The sequence below is a fragment of the Stegodyphus dumicola genome, chromosome 7 (genome assembly GCF_044657685.1).
Source record: "Stegodyphus dumicola isolate Sdum_Otavi_A_Nest chromosome 7, ASM4465768v1".
Lineage (NCBI taxonomy): Eukaryota > Metazoa > Arthropoda > Arachnida > Araneae > Eresidae > Stegodyphus > Stegodyphus dumicola.
This window is the reverse complement of record NC_140774.1, coordinates 150,092,585-150,115,449: the sequence shown is the minus strand read 5'-3', so window position 1 is coordinate 150,115,449 and position 22,865 is coordinate 150,092,585. Positions and strand designations below refer to the sequence as shown.

At 34.0% G+C, this 22,865-nt stretch overlaps 1 protein-coding gene and 1 non-coding gene across 2 annotated transcripts; one reads left to right on the top strand and one right to left on the bottom strand.

The window, feature by feature from the left end:
- Positions 1–1,195: 1,195 nt before the first annotated feature.
- Positions 1,196–5,772, bottom strand: LOC118191365 (chitin deacetylase 7-like). The gene is made up of 4 exons (XM_035362171.2): positions 5,616–5,772; positions 3,766–3,972; positions 2,562–2,895; positions 1,196–2,113 (listed from the first exon to the last, which is right to left on the bottom strand). Exons 1-4 carry the CDS (start codon positions 5,677–5,679, stop codon positions 1,273–1,275), a joined length of 1,446 nt encoding a protein of 481 aa, XP_035218062.1. The 5' UTR covers positions 5,680–5,772; the 3' UTR covers positions 1,196–1,272.
- A 9,145-nt stretch (positions 5,773–14,917) lies between these two features.
- Positions 14,918–14,999, top strand: TRNAS-GCU (transfer RNA serine (anticodon GCU)). The gene has a single exon. It is a non-coding gene; the product is annotated as a tRNA-Ser (tRNA).
- Positions 15,000–22,865: the final 7,866 nt, after the last annotated feature.

Here is a 22,865-nt window from a genome sequence, read left to right as displayed (position 1 = left end):
TGCTCTAAACCAATTAACTTTATTTAAAGGTCACAATCTTCATCTGAAATACAGCTGCATGTTTGATTGCACCATGTTATGGCAAAGATCATCGAGACTGCAAAAGTCTTGAAGCTGAGGAATACACAATAAAACCAACCACACTGAGCGATTTCATGTATTTACTGGAAACTCACCAATCCATACAAAATACTCAAGGAAATACTTTAAATTGTGCTAAACTAATTTACCGTTTTAAGTAATTGCTTCTTCCACAGCATTAAGAACCACATCTAGCCGATCTCTCGGCCGAACTACCATTATGGAGTAAACGCCCCTTGCTGCATGTTTAGTTTCATTTCATCTAGTAAGATGGACAGACATCAGTTTTATTTGAAACAAGCTATCAAACTTTCACTATTCCCTTGTACATTGTTGAATAACATCTTTATTTGAAATATAAAACCATATTGTATCTGTTTAGCGCCAATACACTCTAGCAAAACGAAACTGAAATGTGTTTAATGCTTAAACATACTATTTTCGTAACCTCTTTGCGAAATGAAGATTCAAATGTCGAAGAAAATTTACTTCACGGAATATTTGTAGACTAGTTTCAGTTAAGATGTACATGCAAAGATTTAGATAAAGTACCAAATTCCTTTCTCTGTGAAGCTTTAGTTTAGATTCAAGTATTCCGAATTTTAATAAGTGCACTAAATATATTTAATAAACACAGGAAAAGTAGTTCTTGTGCAGAAAATCTAACCAGAGATAAAATTTGCTTCCATTTGTGTCTTACATGTGAAATGTAGCAATTAATCCTTGTAAGCAACTTTAGGATGTTTAATCATTACAACTGAAGTTTCAAGCACAGAAACACAATCTGATGTTAAAGTCAATTGTATCGTTTGTTATTTGAAGTGTTAAAGAAGTTTGAAGTTTACAATCTGTTTTTAATGCGCAAGAGTTAACGCAACTTATTTCAGACTTGTCTAGTTTAACCTTTCTAAGCATTTTGAAAAGCGAAGATTTTCGCATGAATGAAGCAATTTTATCAGAGTTTAACAGCTGTTGAATTCTGAGAAATGCCGCGAGAATTGAGCACCAATATATTTATACGAAGATATGCTTATCATTTTAAGATTACCATTTTAGAAAATTTCTTGGAAGTTGTAGATGGGTTGTACATCAACACAATTAAAAACAAACTATATGCGTTCAAAGAGATTTATTTAAATTTTCGATAACTTAACATTTTTATAACAAAAACAAATAACATCGTTTAACAATTTAAGACGTGGCTCTCTGAACAAGTTCCTGGACTTTCTTGCCTTCTTTGGTGCCTCTAATATTACCTAACCAAGGATATTTCGCAGGACATTTTCCACATAGCTGCAAATAACGGACATCCTCTCGAACTCCATCTTCCAGCTTCAAACGGCAAGTTCGAGGAATATTACAGCCTGGCATTCGGACTCTAGGACATTTCCAGGCTTCGAAGCTTTTGGCGTGCTCCAATGGCACAGGGTTTCGGATCCAGTCGAGAGCTTGCTGCATAGTTACGAACCAAACATCCGGGTAGTTTTCTAGCACATGATCTATGAACACATCCAAAGCTGTTACCTTTTCCTCTTTGGTGACCCAGTTCACGTGGAAGTTTAGGACGAAAGGGGCTCTATTGGTTTCGTAATGTCTGTAAAAGTTATAGCTTAAGAAATCAAATATTACCTCCGCATCCTCCGGAAAAATACAGTTGTCCAAATAAACACAAGATGATGTTGTACCATCGGAAGCAGTATACGTGTTCAAAGGAAACTCCCATATACCAGGAAACGAACGAGTGGGACAGTTCTCTGAAAGACATTTATGAGGATGACGGTAGTCCAAGGTGTAAGGCCATAATGGAACTTCGGATTCGGGGGCTGCGAGCGATGAATCGTAGTCCAGGCCATATTCGTAAATCATAGAAAACATGTTATTGCCACCAGGTTTCATGAAAGGTGCTCTCATGCCAAGGAGATCGCCATCGGAAACATTGGCTAAATTATGCAGAATATCTCTCATGCCAATCACTTCTTCAACCCAGTCGTTATAACTCGCTTGGGGCCAAAATTCTTCTGGTTGACGATTACTAGAAAGGAAATTACGAATTTAAGAAACTAAATTTAATTGGAGGGAACTGGTGTGTCAAAAGTTTAGTTTTTGAAATACACAGCAAAGTGATTTCTAGACTAAAAGGAATACTTTTGAGAATTGGTACTGATCGAAAGAATAATATAGCTAAACAGTAGTAAATTTAAGTGCAGTATAGTTCACTTTCAAACCGTTTAGAGGTAGAAATATGTTAAATATTGCAAGACTAGTTTACGAGAATAGCTCTGAAGACTTTATGAAAATGGAGCGAATAATATACATCAGGAAATCAAGACTTATTGAAAGAAGTTTACATAGTTCTTAAATCAAGGTTTTTAGCTTAGCATTTTACGACTAATTATTTTATGAGTTTAAACGCAAACTGCAAATTTACATCTTGATAGTGAAATGAAAGGTTGAAAGAATTGCTGCTGAAAGTATCTTACCTGATAGTCTGCATAGCTATCTCGTGTCCTTGGCCATAAAGTTTTTGGACGTAGTAATAGCTGGTATATTCATGAGGAACAAAGAAAGTTCCTCTAATGGGACACCCATTTGGATTGAGCCTAGTCTCATTTAAGAGGTAACCGAAGGGTTCTGCATTCAAGATATTCAAAGCACCACTGAAAGCTAAAATAATCATTTGAGGTGTGTCTTGAGGACGCAGATTGCCGGGAATGAGGGTACCATCTTCACTACAAAAGCAATCTGGAAGACGACAGTTCCTCGAGTCACAGCTTGGAACAGCTTCAGGATCTACAGTGGTAGGTTCAGTAGTAGCTGAAAGAAATTAAAATAAGGTTAAGAAACGAGCAAGTTTGAAATTGTTTAGCTTTTGAAATAGAGAAAGATTCACTGAACGAGGTATTACCTAACAAACTAGGCCGAGATGAAACGACAGTCGAACTAGAAGTTTACAAGGATCAACAATTACTTGATCCTTTGGCGATTACTAAATTAAGCAATTTTTTCCCCAAACACCTGCGATTACCCGTCAGTTGTAAATCTAATGCGATCCGTGTTCATTTGCGCTCAATGAATGCGAGCTGATCTCATTAGTGAACATAACAAATTCAGATTTAGTTTCATTGTGCATGTAAAAACTTTGCATGGCCTGGGAGTTAATTGGTAGCCTTACGATTGTAGAAGATTACAATTGGCATGAACGGTCGGTAATATGCAAATGCATTGTTAAAATTTCTTTCAGCACTATATGAAATTAGAAAAATCGCATTCAAAATAGAAAATTGAAGCATTTTCATGTGATGAATACGGAAATTCCGTTAAAATCTCTTTAAGTAAAAAACGTTTAAGATTATCACAGGCTCAAGTTTAAGATTTTCACAGGGTATTTTACAGCTTTCAAGCAATTTAGCTTATAAAAAGACAATGAAGTGCGTTTAGATGAAAATTAAAACAAAGTTAACATGGTAAACTAATTACCGCCAACCGAGTGATAAGGATTACTAGGAAAATTTAAACTATACGAGTTCTGCACACCCTCGAGTGTTCAGAATCTAATAAGCAACAGCGTTCAGCTTTACTCAAGTTTACTTTTGAAAGCTCATCGAAAAGTTTTGAAAGTTTAACAAATGCATACTGGACATTAAATATGTAAGAAATCTTCATAAAAAACTTCACAATACTTACTGACAGCAACAGGTCCGCACTGCAGATCTTTCGTTTTGTATGTGCAGATCTTTCTCGCATCGTCGAAATACAGGGGATTGGGGCAAGGAGTGTCGTAAGGAACGAAGCCGTTACAAGTGTAGAATCTGCGGCAGTTGTGAGGATTGGCAAAGATTCCATATTCCATGGGGCACTGGAATACATGCTTCTTACGAAACCTGTCACTTCCTTTGATAAGAGGGAAGAAGTCGATTAGCTTACCCAAGCATACTAGACTTTTTTTTTCTCCACAGAAATTTCACAAAGACAGTTTATACAACGGTATAAAATTTTCCATTAGAGTTTCTGCACCAATATACTTAAAGACAAGCCACTTATACCAATAAATATCCCATATGTGTATACTAGCTTAGGAGAATATCTTAGCATATTTAGTAAATGTGTTTATATCTAGTCCTCCACACGGGCATATAAACTTAAGCAGAAGTCGAGTCAGTTGAATTTCTGACTAGTAAAGGCATACGTTTCACAGGTTTTCTTACATCAATACAACTTCCAAATGCATATTTTCTATTGAAATTACAGCGATTCAGATTTATCAATTGTTAAGAACAAGGATTTGGTCATAGTTAAGGTTTTCAGAAGACAAAACTCTGCTCAAAAGTTTCAGGTATCGAAGAAGAATAAGGACATGATCGCATAAAGTCAGAAAGCGAATGTTTGCTCAGAAATTTAGCATCTCTCAAATTGCATTGATAGGATGTTTTGGAAGTATTTTAAGTAGGTGTTCAAGGCTACATAAACATCGTATTTAATTCGGAGACGACCTAATATTATTTTAGCAGCTTTATCTAAGAATTATCGACGATTTCAAGGGCAAGATTATCACATTTATACGTAAAGCACAGAAAATGAAGTGCAATTCTTTGGTGAATTTAAGCCCAAGTTTCTACAATGCATAAAAGTACTTGAAGATCAATGTAACGACGGAGTACTCCTAATTATAGGAATGGTAAGGTTATGGCAAAGCTTACGACTGACATCTAACTAAATGGAGAAGTGCTACAATGTAGATTGTGATAAAGTAAACTGGGATTACCTGTCTAAAGGGAAGGATATCGTCGTGGAAGGCGTTTTAAGCGAAACGAGCTCTCGTTCACCTTCAAAAACGAGAAAAGGGCAAAAGAGACGATATCAACTCACTCTGTTGGGATTTGAACTAGGGTTGAATTAAGTGTTCATTGATTTTATCGTTCAGCTGCTGGTGGGCTACTTATTACAGAAAAACTGACGTCAATTCTCAGTAGGATTATCACTAGACAACGGAAGTACAGCAAATTATAGATCAAGACTTAACTCGGCAATGTGATAAAATTTTAGTCAGTTTCCAATAATAGACTGAACAGCTTGTAATCTTACAGAGACATTAATTAAAACACATTTTAAAGAGTATAGAACTAAGTTCATTTATAGGGAATCTTATTTCGAAAATATTTCCTAAATAAAGAAAGTCAGCTGCAAATTTGAATTTAACGGTTGAGAAAGAGAATGCTTATTTTTCCCTCAAGTTTTAAAGGAATTTCTGTTTACGCTGCATTAGACCAACAATACGAGATAATCTAAAATATTATTCATGAATAAAAAAATTTGTGACCAAGCTAAGCAAGTAATAAAATACACAAGAATAAGTAAAATGCGGAAACTTGCATAAGTAGGATAAAATTCAGAAATTGCATTTTAAAATATAAATACGTTCTAATGCAAAGGAATATTTCAAAACTTACAAATGAAATTAAATCCAAGTTCATTGACACTAAATTTAGTAAATAAAAAAACCAAAATTTTCCGAACAAGTTACAAATAGTACTCACCAGCAGCATCCACAAGAAACGCCCCACAAAGAGCCAGAAGTACACCAAATATTCCAGAAATCATTGCACAGAAAATAAGATTTAAACTAAAGAATCGCTTTGAATACTAGCTTTTTATACTCCGTAGAACGTCAGAAGCTTTCAGGTTGAGAGCTTCACCAAATTTCAGTTATATGCAAAGCAGACGTAACACAGGCTACATCTTCTTTTAATACTAGCCTGATAAGGATCCATTAGAAGTACAAATTCATGTAAAATAGAAATATATAAAAAAATTTTAATAAGCTTTCATTAAAAACTCATAAAATCATCAATGAACTAAAAGGAGAAAAATAATTTATCACAGGGTTTAATGGAAAAAAGACATTAAATATTTCTCTTTGCAAAATTCATCTACAATTTTATATTGAAAATAATAAAAGCGTGGAGCGACTTTGATAAATGTATAAAGGTAATCGCTTATATTTGCTTATATTTTTGACAATGTAGTTTGAATAATGGATTTCGTTATTTGGAAGTTCACGCTTTTATTTTTCGTGATATAAAATTTTACACGAACTTTGTGAAGAGAATTATTTAACGTCTTCTTCACAGGAAACTATACGATATAATTTATTTACTAAAGAAAGATTGATTATATAACTCGATTTCGCACTGATGAGTAGAATAACTTGATTTCGCACTAAGTGAATTTAAGATCATACAACATACACTGGTGTGCAAAAATTAAGGACGAAGTCGAAAAATTAGCATATCAGCTGAACGAAGAGGCAGAGCGGACAGAAAGACCATTCAGGAGATTAAGTAAGGTGATGTACGGTAACACATGCGCAGATATGCAGGTAGACGTAATGGGGGAGTGTCTGAGTAGTATAAAGCATGTTGTCGGTGTAAGATCAGTATTTCTGGCAAAGAGATTGCACGCCGTATAGCAGTTAAAATCACACCGAGTTGCTGCCTCAGCGAGAAATGGCGAATAATCAATCTGTTAGACGACATCTGGATGCTTTTACCCGAGGTCGAATCATTGGGAAGTTGGAGGAAGGCCGCAGTGTGACAAGTGTGGCTGCAGAGTTCGGAATTGCTCACAGCATCGTTTCACGACTTTGGAGACAATTTCAAACTACAGGAACAGCTATCCGGGGGTTTAGTAGTGGTCGTCCACGAGGAACCACACCCGCAGATGACCGGTATATTGCCTTACAGGCCAGAAGAAACAGGCGGCAGACAGCGGGAGAAATCGCTAGACACACGACACAGGCGACTGGACGACCGATATCGCGTTTTACCGTGGCCAGAAGACTGCACGGTGGTAGTCTGTTTGCACGACGCCCTGTACGGTGTGTACCTCTAACGCCTGCCCATCGGAGAAGGCGTTCTCTGTGGTGCCGGGAACACCGGAATTGGAGAGACAATGAATGGGGACGAGTACTCTTTACAGATGAGAGCAGATTCAGTCTGAGTAGCGATTCTCATCGCATACTCATCTGGAGAGAGCGGGGAAGCCGCAATCATCCCTCGAACATCATTGAAAGGGACAGGTATGGAGGTGGCGGTTTGGGGAGGCATCATGCTTGGTAGTCTTACAGACCTTCACATCTTCGACGCAGGTTCAGTCAACGGGACCCGTTATTGTAACGAGATTCTTCTTCCATATGTGCGTCTTTTTAGAGGCGCTATGGGTCCGCAGTTCCTTTTCATGGACGACAATGCACCATGTCATCGCACAGTAGCTACCGAACAGCTCTTAGAGAGTGAGGATATTGAACGTATGGATTGGCCGGCACGATCTCCGGATCTCAATCCCATCGAGCATGTATGGGATTTTCTAGGCAGACGCTTGGCAGCTCGTACCTTACCACCAGTAACGATTCCGGAGCTTCGATTGGCGCTGCAAGACGAATGGGCAGCAATGCCTCAACAACTCATGGATACCCTCATTCTCAGCATGGGCAGACGCTGTGAAACCTGCCTAGCAGACAGGGGAGATCATATCCCCTATTAAAGACTGGATGTTTCTTGCTGGACACCCATCACAGGGATGTTTCGGCCTTCAGTCGCATTGCGCTCCATGCTCCACGAGTCCCGGCTAGGGCATTGCTTATTTTTCACATCTCTCAGCATCGAAATAACCTAATGTATCTACAGATTGATATAGTGATTATCATTGTTGGCTGTCATATCATTGTTCCAGGCGTCGAACCCCGAACGAAGAAGATTCAGATACTTGTAAGTGCAAAGTATTTGTGTGACATGGATGCACTTAAAATACCGGTGAGCCTGAAATTCCTTCGAAAGGTTTGCTGATAGGAGAAGAGAGGTAGAGGATCGCCGGATCCGCTTCCCGGGATGCCCTACGTCAAAAATGGGACTAAACGTTCTCGCATATGAGAAATCTGTCGTTCCCTGTGGTGCACCTTGGGCAAAGCTTTCGGAGTGAGACAGGTAAATGATCGACGTATCGACATTTCTGATGAATGCATTATTTGAGAGTGCTCGGTCATTTGAAGCAACAATAAATAAATATATTTTAATGAACTTAGGTAATTATAATCAAATTAATATTCTTATAATTAACGTAGTGTGGCTACATACGAAAAGCATCGAGCCTTAAGTCGGTGTTTTCGGAGTTTTAGACAAATATGATACATTCTGACATTTAATTGTTAAGAAATAGGTTCAAAATATCAGCTCAAAATTTTATTATTTATCATTCCTTTTAATAATTAAAGTAAGTCTTTGGAATCGGCGCTAATCACAAAACATACACCCAAAATGAAATATATATATGACTTAGCAACACATTGGCAGACCTCAGAATTTTTACATTTCTTTTTTTTTCGTTCGTATATAATAGATAACACAATAAATATAATAGATTACACAAATGTAACAGATTTCTTATAAAAATTTCGGATTTTCTGTTGCACTCGATCGCGTTTAAAGGAGCAAATTTAGCAAGTTAATAACAAATATCAGCTGTATTCTATAAAATATGAATGATTGCTTTACAGATTTTTAATTATTATTTTATTTATTGGTCCTGAAGTACAATGATTCGTGGATTTTTAAATTTAGAAATTAAGCTCTATTGCAAGCAACATATTAAAAAGCTCCCACTTGCAATGGTGTTTTATAACACTCTAAAGCGTTCACATCATTTCTAAGACTTTTCTCTTAGTAAAGTGATATACTTTAGTCTGTATTTTCTTTGAATTGCCATCTTGAGTAATATTCTGCTACACTTCTAAAATGAATATTACTTCTGCCCACTTGCGATCAATAGAATGACATATTTTGTATTGGGTACTCTTTGCAGTTATTTTTATAGAAATTGGCAAATAATGTATGAGTACTCTAAATATAGAAACTCAAATATTTGGCAAGAATTGTCCAAATACTTGAAAATTCAGATATGATTACTCTTTATTCCAAATACATACAGGTGATAGCTGAGTAATAAATTGCCTTTTCATTAGAACTTCGAAACATATGTAAAAAACTCTGAATATTTCAGAAATTTTTTATTGTGTAGAGACCTTAGGATTTTAAAGGAAGCAGGCAAGATGAAAAAATAGCAATCGCCTTCTCCGGGAATCGAACCACGGACCTCTGGATTACCAGCCCAGTGTGCAGAACCACTACACCACGAAGGCACGCTAGGAAGACGAGAGAAATATCTTATAAATGGTTATTAACTCAACCTGCCGTTTACGAGAAATAAACTATCAACAAAATAAAAATATATACTACTAAGTCTTGTAAAACAGTCTTCAAGAAAACCGTTATTAAATTTAAAAATAGAAAATGTCAGAGTACTATAAAACTACAGTTGGAAACTGTGGATATCAAGAGTTTTAAACTTAGGTAAACAGGAGATTAATTTGAAAAATAATAGTTTATGATATTTTGATAAATGAGATAATCAATACAGATTTCTTTGCTTCAGGAGCAAAAATATTCGATGAAAAAACACTACTAATTCTGTGTCGAATATTTTGCTTTCTAAGGCTGGTAACAAAGTTTCTCGAAATGCATCCATAGCATTTCTCTGAAATTAACGCCAGCATAAGCATGGATTTAACTTGATTTTAATGTCATTTCGCATCATTTGAGTTACCAATTTTTTTTTTTCCATCTTTTAATGCTCTTTCATTTCAATTCATGCAAATCTCCTACTTTTAGATTTTTGCAGCTCGCTGAAAGCTTTAGAAGCGTTTAATTTATAAATTTAGAAGTGCCGCAGCCCTGTGGAAAGTCTTCAGGAGAGGTACACAAAAATAAAATTAAAAAAAAAAAATTAAAGCTTTCATATTTTATATTACGTCCAAAGGGGCTTTTTTAACGTTTTGTGTGTTACCTTTATTTATTTCGAATTATCATGTTCTTGGCTCTTAAACCATAAAATTGAATTCAACATCAATATTGCAAAATATTTAAAAAAGCATATCTCTAGTATTTCCGATACACAATCTCGCGCGCTGGAGATAAAAATGAATTTTTTTCTTCCTTTCAGTGTTGCCATTGCTCGCTTTGAAATTGTTGAGTTCCTTAATCAAAAACTCATGAATGCTTTACAAAATAGGAAATAGATAATAAAACAAATTCCAGAACCCAAATTTGGGCTTTCAGATGCCCATATTCGGATGGAGACGTACGTTATTCAAAATCTTATGGCTGTAGGTACCGCTGTTTTAACACAATACGAGAAAGATATATACATTCATGCAGATTATCCATTATTTAATTTCTTTAAATTTAAGGCCTCTAATATTTGTCGGCAAGAATTTAAAAAGTGATTCGCCGTTCATAGTGAATCAACGCAAAACGCCAAAACGAAATTAACAGCCAGTCTGGGCTAACGCCCTTCGGGATAAAAAATTAATAATTAAAATAATAAAATAATTGTAATTTAAAATCAATAAAATGTAAAGACGTACATAAAAATTAATAAATAAAATCGAATGAATGATAAATAGTTGACGAACAAGAACGAACAAAAAAAAAAAAAAAAAAAAAACCTGGATCTTGTCTTCTATTTGGAGCTGGAATTAAAACTTTACTAAAAAATTGATAAACAGCCGAGCCATGTTCCAGCTGAATTTCATCTGCATGTATAGTATAATGTACTATTTCACGGGATGATAAAAACAAAGATCATCCTTTTCCAGCCCATCTATGAAATAAAGTAAAACAATTAAAGCGTCACTAATAAGGTTAGAGAGTATGGAAGGAAATTTAATTGTGAAAATAAAGAGAGAAAATTCAAAAGAGAAACAAAAATTCAAAAGAGACAGCTCTGCATTCAGAAGTTAGAATTAATTTTTAATATTGATTTATAACTAAAATAAAATCTTCAGGGCCGTTCCTATCCCATTGGCTGCCCGGGTACTTTTTTAAGATTACCGCTCCCCCCAAATACAAGAAAATGCTCAATGATTAGTAAAATTTTTATTTCATACTCACTAACAGGCCTTAATTTCTAAAATTAGAAAATAATAGCTAATAATTAAATAATAAATTTAAATAAGGATTAATATCAATTTAATTAATTTAATTTAATTTATTAATTAAATAATAAATTTAAATTAAGAAAAATGTAAAGAGATAAAGAGAAATCTAATAAATTATTAAATTAATTTTAAATAGCTAAATAGAAAAAAAAAAAAAGTATCGGACCTTGACTTATTTGGGGCATCCATTGGAACTAAAATTCCACTTACTTGCTAAAAGCAGCTCAGCCGATCTCCGTCAAAGAGTTTAAGCCATGATTATACTTAGAATGTACTATTCCAAAGAATGACAATCTTTTTTTGCAGCACACCAAGGAAAAAAGATAAAACGATTAAAGCTCCACTAAGGTGAATAGTGAGAATTCCAGAAACAGTATGAGGATATGAAAAGAAATTTAACCAAAAAGTGTGGCTTTGAAAATAAAGAGGGAAGAGTTCAAGCGCGATGCCCTGCTGATATAATTCTAAATGTCAAGCAGAAATTCTTCCCGAATACTTTTACTGAATAAAATTTCCTGGATACAACGTCAGAATAAACATAAGGCTTCTCTGTACAAGTGACAGTAGTGGTCCCCTCCCCCCCCCAGTTTGGTTACATCATTCAGAAAGTCTTCAGGAGCTCTGCAATAGGTGTTGGTGTTGGTGTATTTAATTATGGCAAAGCACACTAGGGCTATCTGCCTAAGGGAAGGGATGCCTTCGTGGAGGACTTTATAAGGGAAACTGGCTCGTATACACGTTACACATGGGAAAAACCACGAAAACACCCATGCAGCCAGCCTGTTCGCGGGATTCGAACCTCGGACCGAACTACCAGTGTTCAGCGACTTTACCGCTCGGCTGCTGGTGGGCCGTGCTGCAATAGGAACTCACTAGCATGGAACGTGCTTGACCAGGATATCACTTTTAGTTCTTTGAGGGAATACAAAATTTACCCGCTATTATAAAGTCATTGCATATCCTGGAGAATAAGCCTTTGACATTTCCTTGTAAGAATTTTAAATTTTACTAACGTTTATTTTATTTTAAAACTTTACTGTCCCCTCTTGTTTTCCGCTTACGGTCAGAATAAACGCGGTTAGTTTTAGTATGCAAACTGAGCTTGCAAACTGTTAAGGATTTAAGCTGTGGCTTTTAGCCAAGAAGGGAGATTATTTACTGATGACCGCGTATAATTTCTTCAGAAGTGTACAAAGTTCAGAACATCATCATAAAGCACAACTCGCAAACTATGATACAACAATTGTGCATCCATTAAAGCGTCCTCGTACTATTCATCATAACTCTGCATATTAAACTTCGCCAACGAAGGCCAAAAGTGCAATAAGTTCATTTTCTCCCTGCTCATAGAATGAATCTCATCAAAGCAACAAATATTAGACTAGAGACTGTGATTTAACTGGAAAGTATTAGGACTTCTGTTTTGAATTCTACAAAGCGGGAATAGGACTTTATTGTACCTTACTTCAACCCATATTGTTACTCTCAACGCATTTTCATTATTCTAGTATTAACGCATTTTAAACTTGGCAATAACTTTCAAGTCCTCATCGCAAGAATACAGTTTCTCGATACATAATTTACTTCATCTATGTCTATTAAGTTTCAACTTCATTATGCTTTTTACATATAGCAAATAACATTTTCATGTTTTTTAAACGTCGGTTCACTTTTCAAACTGTTGCCACAAAATGTTAGAGTCCTGCATTATATTTGAAGAAATTAAATAATGAAATATCTGCATAAATGATTGTCTATTTCTCGCATTGTGATAAAACAATGGTACATAGAGCCATCGAATTTTGAATGACGAAATCCTACTGCGAATATGGGCATCTGAAATCCCAAATTTGGAATTTGTTTTATTATAGATTTTATATTTTGTAAAACTTTAACGAATTTTTGATTTACAAACTCAATGCTTTAAAAGCGAGAAATGGCAACGTTATATAGAAAAAAAATACTTTTATCTCCAGCTCGCGAGACTGTGTATATCGGAAATTCTAAAGATATGCTTAATTTAACATTATTTTGCGATATTGCTCTTGAACTGAATTTTATGGTTTAAGTGCAAAGAACATGATATTTAATAAATAAAGGTAACACTCAAAACGTTAAAAAAACGCCCCTTTGGACGTAATTTAAAATCTGAAACATTTCAGATTTTTTTTTTTTTTTTTTCCCAAAGGCCTCAGAGCACAGCGCAAACTAGAGGTCAAAACTTCTAGCGGTTGATGCCTCAAGAACTACCAGCGATGTCCAAGAAGGAGTTAGAGAGGGAGACTTCTCGCCACCTTTTTTCACGCGAGCTTTTCAGTCAGTTGCTCTCAGCTTTTTAAGGCCAAAATTTAGTCCTCTTGATTCTGAAGACGTATTGCAGTTTTCCCGCATTCTGTAAGGTTTATATGTAAGGTTTATAAGGCAAATCTTCGCGTTACTAGTCTTTGTAAAGTATTTGAGTTTAGCTCTTATTTAAATTTAGTTAGTTTGCAGTTCTTATTTTTTTACGTTTCAGACCATAAATGCTGGTCTTTATGTCCCGAATTGCAGGAGTAGCTGTAAACTGTGAAGAATAAAGGGTAGTTAAACCCTTTCCACTTGTGTTGTATCTTCTACACTTTTAGGAACATAGTTTTTAGTAAACTCTCTGTTCTTACTCAAGACTCCATCATGTTTGCCAAAGCAATTAGAAGAAAAAGTAGTCCTGGTATCCTTTCTTTAAAAGTCTCAACCTCTGTGCAAGGCTTAAGTGCGAGGGAAAAACAAGCCTGCATTCAGAAGTTAGAATCGGATTTTTAAGGCATGTTTACAATTAGAACAAGATTTATGTGCTAAAATTGTGGTTCACTTATATAAAAGAAGTGCCTGAGCCCTTTTATTTAGGATTCCGGTGCGCTCCGGCTGAAATTATAATTTATCTCGAAAACTGAAAAGGACCGGAGCCGGGCTCCGGCGCAATTTAAGCTCTGCTCACTAAGTACTTACATATGACAAATTGAATAAAAAGTACTTGCAATGAATTAAAAATATTTAGGACTTTGCCCCTTCTCATAAAAAGAGCTGCTGGAGGGGCTTCAGTACGCTTCGGGTAGTATTGCAGTTTATCTAAAAAAAAAAAAAAAAAAAAACTGAAAGTACTGGAGCCAGGCTTCTTTGCAATTTAAGCATTGATTTAAGCTCAGGCATATTTCAGGTCATCCCTAAATTCTGCAACCCGAGGCAGCCCATACAGGTTGCACGGACATATTCTTTGGCCAGAGCTGGGACTTGATAAGGCCCTAAGCTATTTGAGATATGGGGCCATATATAAGTCTGTTATAATAAATTTTAATACTATATTCATACTATATTTTAATTTGGGGGCGGCAAGGAAGTGGAGGCTCTAAGCTATAGCTTGTGCAGCTTATACGTAAATCCTGCGATGTCTTCGGCTCTAGCGCCGGCTCTACTATAGCAGCGCTGAACATGCAAGAGTAACCATTCCTCATCCCTCCCACAAAAATGTAAGTAGAAAGAATTTTTTTTTCCTTCATTTAATAAATTCCCATAAGTATTTCTTAATGTAAAAGAGCTTCCGACAGACATAAAATGTTGAGTCACCATGTAACACAACTTTTACTTTATTTCACTAAGCTCAGAAAATATTTAATTATTAAAAAATTTTATTCGTATATAACCTGGGATTCATAAATACACCATTTTGGTGGATTTTAAGTTTTCATGATGACATTCCAAGACCAAAATAGAAGGAATAAGTTTTTACCAATTTATTTCTCGACTTAGTACAAGGACGAGGTGGCCGAGTGGTTAAGGCGATGGACTGCTAATCCATTGGGCTCTGCCCGCGTGGGTTCGAATCCCATCCTCGTCGGAAACTGCGTTATTTTGCAGACACGATTTACTTTTTATTATTTTATTTCATGTATTAGTCTGGTCATTTTATATTAAGATACGTATTGGAAAAGAAGCATTGGCGTGGGTAAAATTTACTTTTTCTTAATAACATTTGATCCCTTTTTTATAACGTTATGCGTTGAAAAACAAATCGTGATGATTACCTAGTTTCTCATCTTAAACGACATTTTAAGCACCTCTTAAATATAGTCGTAAAAATATACGGTGCTTCAAATATAGATTTTTCGACTGTATAAAATACTTGCAGCTAGTTTTTATAAAACAGTCTTCAGGATAACAGTTATTAAATAAATATAATAAACCTACTTTTATGTTGTAGCTTATTTCTAAAACTTCTGATATTTTAAAATGTATAATTTTATAGAATTCTTTGATCTTCTATCCGTTTAGTAAATGATTGCATTAACATTAGATTATAAGTTCAAATCTTGTTTTTAGTTTCCTATTGCTTTAGCAGATGGCAGCACATGTAGATGAGTATTATTCAATGAAATTGTAAATGAAACTTGCCCGTCGTTTACCAAGTTAAATATAATATTATCCAGATTAAAAAGTAACGGGGGGAACCTATGCAGCTAACAGAAATTATTAAAACAAGACTTAATTATTAAACGAAGGCTTTTCTTTTGGCGAAATATCCTCATCATCCATATGAGGTTTTTCAGCAGGACGTTGACGTTTGTGCTTTACTTTTTTCAAAAAATGTTATTTTTACTCAGCTTGATTTCATATATATTTCGCTTTATAAAGCTAAGCACTTTTATATATGTTCTCTCTATATAAGTTATATATGTTCTGTAAGTTCTGTCTTAAATTTTATTCTTCTTTCATTGGAAAGATTTTCAATCAGAAAATGCGATTTTATGTGTTCTATTTCTGCTTTCTTTTTCAAGTCTTTAATTTTTGTCTTTATAACTATTTCTTTCAATTATTTTATATTTTAACATGCAATAATTACAGCTTTTACACCCTATTTTTACTTATTCTGAAGATGACGAAAATATATAAATTCCCAGTAAAGAAGCTTTGAAAGTTTTGTTACTTTATAAAATAAGATATTCGTTTTAAAAAAGGAATTAATTAACTCACAGTAGATGTTCTTCACAACATGTAAAATCAAATTCTGGCAAAATAAAACATGTACGCATGATGATTGATGTCTTTGGAAACTGATAGTAGAAGAATCAAGAGTGTTGACATTCGGGCAAAGCTTAAATTAAACATTTTATCTTTAGAAGAATTTAATCAGTCTGTTACTAACAGCCTCAAAGATTTTATAGCAATAAACACATATTTTAGTAATTTAAATATTTATTTGTCTTCTTAAATAATGTATCCAACTGATAATTTAATTACTACTACATTCAAATGATAATTTTCATGAACATTCGAAGTTTTCTTACAACAAATAAAAGATGTTTCTAAGTCGTATTTCACATATTTATAAAGGAATTTTATTTTTATTATTTTTTAATCGTGTTTTACTTTTCTTTAAAAAATTAGTGATAAACTTCTAAGGAATCTTCACTTTTCTCACAACATGATCTTGTGGTGTAAATTGTTAGCTGGGAACTGGGTTCTAGTTCTCTGCTTTTTAAAAATTAAAAAAGTTACCACAGTAATGTTCCAAAATAAAATACGGTAGACGATAATTCGTCATGGCACCTCTCATAATTCGACGTTTAAGTGGAGGAGAATGAATGTAAAGGAATTTTTGTATTACCCCATGCATCTTCTTCTGGTTAGGTAATTAGCACGTTTCAGGTGACAGATGGAAGACTCGGAATTCGAATCCCAGCAAGAGCACAGCTGACTTTCACGTTTTTCATTCTGAAAATTCTAATACTTTCTACAAACTTTTCTCCGAGATGATAGACATAATCTAAGTTTTTAGATTATAATAATTACTATTTTAAATTTTTACATAACAAATAAAAGCTCCATTTTAGGAACAATTTACATTGTATTTATAGAGATTAACAATTATTGACAAAATTTTCTGGTTTCTGAATGAATTTATCCTTTGACAGATCATTAACGAAAAAAAAAAGACGTTGGTCTTAAGAGAGAAGACTTACAAGATACTGAGAGTTCGATCCAAAGCAAACGGGCTGGTTGCACGGTTGCTTTTTTCCACGTAACGAGAATAAGAGCTAGTTTTCCATAGAAATTCTTCACACAATGACAGCTCCTTCCCTAAGCACATTACCCTCGTATGCTTTATCACATTCAAATAAGCTAACCTTATCTAACCTATATGCCTTCTAGATAGTTAATGCTTGCATACTTTGCCATGTTGAAATAATGAAATCAAATGAAACTACACATTGCGATCACATTATCACACAGCATGTGGAATTCACCCTGGGAGTGTATTGTGGTATTAACAACAACTTGAGGTGTGAAACACGTAGTATTATATTTTAAGATAAAGCATGACATTTCCAAATACTAACGATGCGGAATTTGAAACTTGGAAGTAAATGTTTTATTTATGTTATGAATCATTATGGTTAATGAAAATAAGCATTTCGAAACATTTACTAAAAAGATAATATTTTACTGTTTCTATACACTTCCTGGAGAAAATTTCACATTTGAGTTTAGAGACAATTGGCAAAAATAATCTGGCTATGGAATAAACTTCGTGTTTCGCGTGAAATAAGTTTGCAAACATAAACTTAAGTACGTTTAAAGATCAGCAGAAAGTTAACCCATTAGCCGCTGGTTTTGCGTTGACACAATGGTCAAAATAAATGCGTATATAAATATAATCACCCAAGATATTTTATACCAGCAGATGATTTTGTGTAGGGAATATCATGAAGATAATTTCTGTAAAAAAATATTTGCCTTCAACAATCATTTTGTTTATAATAATTAATCTCATACTTTAAGCAAAATTTTCGACCGGGTATTTTTGCTGAAAATATTTAACGAAAGAATCGCCGTGTTTATGAGTGATTTATTTTTAGTCAATCGTTTATCAGAACATTACATCAGTCAGATGTTTATATTTGTGTTGGGAAGGAAGAGAAAACAGGTGTTGCGCTGACGCAACGTCAGCAGGAAACGGGTAGTCAATCTCCTTTATCAGTCATTCCTTTCGATGTTCTGGTTGTTTAAAAATGCCTAGAATGAGGTATCTTTCATTAGAAGAAGCCCTTCAAAGATTTTTTGATGAAGAAACAGATGATAATAATGTTAATAATGACCACAATGAAACTGATATTGTTGTTGTTCCCCCAGAAATTTCAGAGGCTAGTGACGAAGAAGAAAGGAATGGCAATGTTTTAAATAATGATAATGATAGTTTACCAAATGATACTGCTGGGGGAAGTTGAAATTCACGTAAGAAGTAAGTTTCAGCCTTCTAAAAGCAGTTATAGTCATACTAAAAAGTTTAAAATGCAGAAGACTGAAATCTTGAAGTGGATAAAAAAATTAACTGTTAGTTATGTCTCAGGAAGAACATGAAGAAATAGATAGAAGAGAAATTATAAAAGACAAAACATAAAGGTAAAACTAGTGCACAGATTTTCGATTTTCTTTTTGGTTTAGACATTTACTCTCTTCTCGTTGAACAGACAAATATATACGCTCAGGAAAAAAAAAAAAAAAAAGAGAAAAGCTCAGAATTTATTGCATCTGAAGCCTACATGAGAAGATTTATTGGAATATTATTGCTTATAGGATATCATTTTTCACCTCAAGAAAAAAATGTATTGTTCTTTTGATAAGGACATTTCTATTCCTGTTGTACGAGAATTGATATCACGTTTGCAGTACAGGAATATGAAGCAGAATTTGCATTTGACAATAGTCAAATTGACAATACTGATAAATTATATGAGGTGAGACCGTATCTAAACTTACTAAATATCACCACTTTTTACTACTAGAAATATAAAGTCTGTTTTAGATTTCAGACGCGAGAATGCATTATTCCTTTTGAAAACTCCTATTGAGAGTGTAGAATTAGAAATAGATCAACAACAGGAAGACCTAGTAAATTCAGCATTCAAAAACCATTGCATGGAAATGGTAGACATTTTATCGTAAAGTCCGTTGATAACAAAAGACTTTGTAGTGAAGAGTACCATAGCCAGACTGTTTATAGATGCAAAGTATGTAATGTAGCTTTACACCCTGATTGTAATCAAGCTTTTCATGCTTGAATCTTTCAAATGAAATGATCTGTATTTGCAAAAGAAATAACATGTATATTTTAATATTAAATTAATTACAAGTAAAGTGATTTATATATTTATAAAACGTTATACAGCTAAAAAGTAATCCTGCGCTCCAATCAAAAGAAACATCACACGAGTACATCCGTAGTCTCATTCCGCTGACGTTGCACGAACGCAACACCCGCTTTTTCCACAGGTAAGAGCACTTTTTTTTATTTTCAATGTAAATTTATGTTATAAATGCTTAATTTAATATTTGTTATTATTTTCACGAGAAAAGAAACATTCCTTGCAGTTTTGGCGGTTAATGGGTTAAAGCAATATTTCAGTGCTTTAAGTTGTAAAATAATAAGTGTAAAAGTATGCAATAAATTTCTACAGAATTACGTCAGAATGAATAATTTACTAATGCCCATTCTAGAAAACTTCAATATATTATTTCCCCGAATTCATGCCGATTAAATGTTTTGAAACCAATTCATTTTATACACAGAAAATGAAGACACAGAGAAATTTAATGAACCAAGGAAAAAAAGGGGGGGGGATTCTTTAACTTTTCGGGTGGTACTGCCCGAAAACGAAAATGTAGAAATGAATATCTGAGAAAGTTACACAATAATAAATGCAAAATTGATTTCTTTCTCTTGGTTTGCTTTAAAAGTAAGTTTGTAAATAAATAAACTGCAATCAAATTTAGACAGGTGTCGAAATAACGCCTTCTTCTAACTGTTATGAAAAAGCGGACATCATCATCTATCCTTTATACATATACCATAACATCTTTAGCATTCTTGATTTTATCAAATGAATTACTACTTTTTATCTTTCTACAGAATGTTTATTTAATGAGACAGTACAATGGCTATCTCTTGGCGATCTGAAAGTATTCTAAAGATACAAAAACTTGAACATAAAACGCTCACCCCCTTTCTGTTTAGCCATACTGAAACTTTTTATACTGCTCTAGGCCTTATGAGTGGGCCCTCAGTTAAGACTATTGAATACTAGTAGTTCGAACTCAGTTGAATAAGCTAGCTGGCTGAGTATTTTTATGTTTTTTCCTATGTATAATGTGAGTATAATCCACTTTATCTTAACATTTCATCATATGAGCTACCCATCCTTTATGAAGACAGCCCTCATGTATTTTGCCATCTTCAAATAATCTAATACAACACTGTCATGATTTAAATTGCTCAATCCACAAAGAAGCATATACTACATACATGCAAACTGCAAGGCAGGCACATACATTTCAGTGCAAACGATGTTAATCCGGATTCCAAACCTTTATCTTATAGAAATGTACTGTAATACAACATTTTAGAGGTATCATATCAAACCTTTGTAAGATACAGGTACAAACAACAGGAATGGTTATGGGCTATTCCAGACAGCAGCCCTTGTGGAAATTGCGTTTTTCATGTTTCGAAAACGTGAATGCGTTTACGCATGCGCACAATACCTTTACGCATGCCATACGCGTTTAATGTATAACGGACGGTATAAGCTAAGCTAAAATTATCTATTTCAGTTAATGTTGCAGATTGCGTTGTTCCTTAATCTTCGAATTGGATCCGGCTTATAATTTTTTTTTGCAGACTGTTAGGACAATTTTATAAAAGTAAGCTTGAACTTTCGATTATGTCAAATTGAATTTCCGATTCTGGAGCTGCCAAAGTATCCACACAGCGAAAGCATGTTTCGATGTCCATTAAACAAAAAGTGGAATTGCTGCAAAAATGTATAAAGGCATGAAGAAAGTGACAGAGAGGTGATTTGTTTCTCTAACATTTCCGAAATCTGTTTATCAATTTCACGCTGCTCTGCGGGGTGGGGAAGGGGGAAACGTCACGGCGCGCAATGAACTGGAAGTTCATCTGTCAGCACTATCCTCATCTTCAGTGCAGATGTTTATATTTTATTCAGCTTATAATTCCTTACTAAAAGTAGTGTTTCATCTCGATGAGCTCCGATATGATTTAAATCAATTTCCTAATCATTACAAATATCACGAATACACATCAAATAGTTTTCTGGTTGCAATTTTCTAATTTCGACTATGCGTAATGTATGCTTTACGCATGCGCGCGTTGAAAGAAATGTTTAATAAAGTAAACAAATAAATATTAAGCTTTTTTTTAATGTAAATTTTGATACCTTTTAGATCACAATTGCTCTTTATTTCATATTTTTAATTGTATAATTTCTGCATGCCATCTTACCAGATTTAAACTGATGATCTATAATCCAGAATTGCCGAAGTCCCGACAAGTCCGGATTAAAGACTTTTGACTGTATTAGATTTATACATCGTATACATATATATGTTCTAACATAGGTATTTTGATACAAAATCGGATTTTTCTTAAAATGATATGCCGATTCTTTTCCATGTTTTGATTCTAGAACTCAAATTATGCCTAATATTAAATTTGAAAAATTTTAGTGAGAAATTTACTGAGAAATTAGAAAATTTATCTCGGAGCACTTTTTTAGTCTGCGCCAAGAATAATTTACTTAATCAAGCGAAATTTTAAATTTAAGATACCTACTTTCCTTTCCCTTTTACAGTGCACAAGCATCGTTCTTTGTTTCAAATAATTTTAATAAAGTGCGTAAACCACATTTGCTATCATTATTGCTAACAAAGATGTCAAATTTCAAAATACGTCAATGTATACATTTATGTACATCTTGAAAAATTTTCAATAAACATTTATAATTTTTTGCAGGTATGCCTAGAAATACATCTACTTTAAGGTGATGATAAACATTCTATAGTTTATAATTAAAAAAAATTTACTGAAAATTTTTAAAAAATTACTCAAAAATACGAATTTTAAAAACAAATCTGAAAATATCTGTGAATCTTAAGTTTAATAAAAAAAAAAGATATTATTAAACAGTACACATGAAATTCAATTAACCTTGAGGAATTAAAATTTTGTAAGCTAATGTTTTAAAACCTGCTTGTGCGATTTTTACAAAACTTGTCAGTTTGGCATAATTTGAGCCGTAGGATCGAAATATGGGAAAAAAATTGGTATGCCATTTCAGAAAAGTCCGATTTTGCATCAAAATACCTATGTTAGAATAAGGTTAGATATAAATCTAATATATATCCCAAGTTGCGTTTTCGCAACACGAAAAATGCAAGTTAAATGTTGTCAATCAGCCCAGTAAAACGGGAGATATAGAACTGGCTCATTCTTTTTGTGCAAAGTGTGCATATAGATGAATTACGCACATTAAATATATAAATTTACACTTTTCATAATGGTTTCAATTTGAAACCGAGTATCCTACAATAAGGAATAGGTTAAAATGAGAGAAGGAAACTACTGCATAAAAAACTGATGGAAAATACAATCAAATTAATATTAGGCATTTAAGTCTGATCCTTGAAAGATAAAGAACAACAACAATCCCCCGCCCTAAATAAAAAAGTTAAGTGTCTTTTAGTGACCAATATAAAGTACTATTACAAAGGGTCATAAAATCATTCTTTTCCTACTGGGTATGGGTACAGAAATAATGAAAAATGGATCAAATAATGTCTGATTGTGAATAGCCACACTGCAACTTCTATGGCATTTACAGTTATTCAGCAAGGGCATGAACGATGA

Excerpts from the sequence above, each read along its gene's own strand:
- LOC118191365 (XM_035362171.2), bottom strand. The coding sequence starts at position 5,679 with ATGATTTCTGGAATATTTGGTGTACTTCTGGCTCTTTGTGGGGCGTTT. Across the intron at positions 3,973-5,615 it reads GTTTCTTGTGGATGCTGCTG|GAAGTGACAGGTTTCGTAAG; the intron begins GTGAGTACTATT and ends CTCTTATCAAAG. Across the intron at positions 2,114-2,561 it reads ATAGCTATGCAGACTATCAG|TAATCGTCAACCAGAAGAAT; the intron begins GTAAGATACTTT and ends TTTCCTTTCTAG.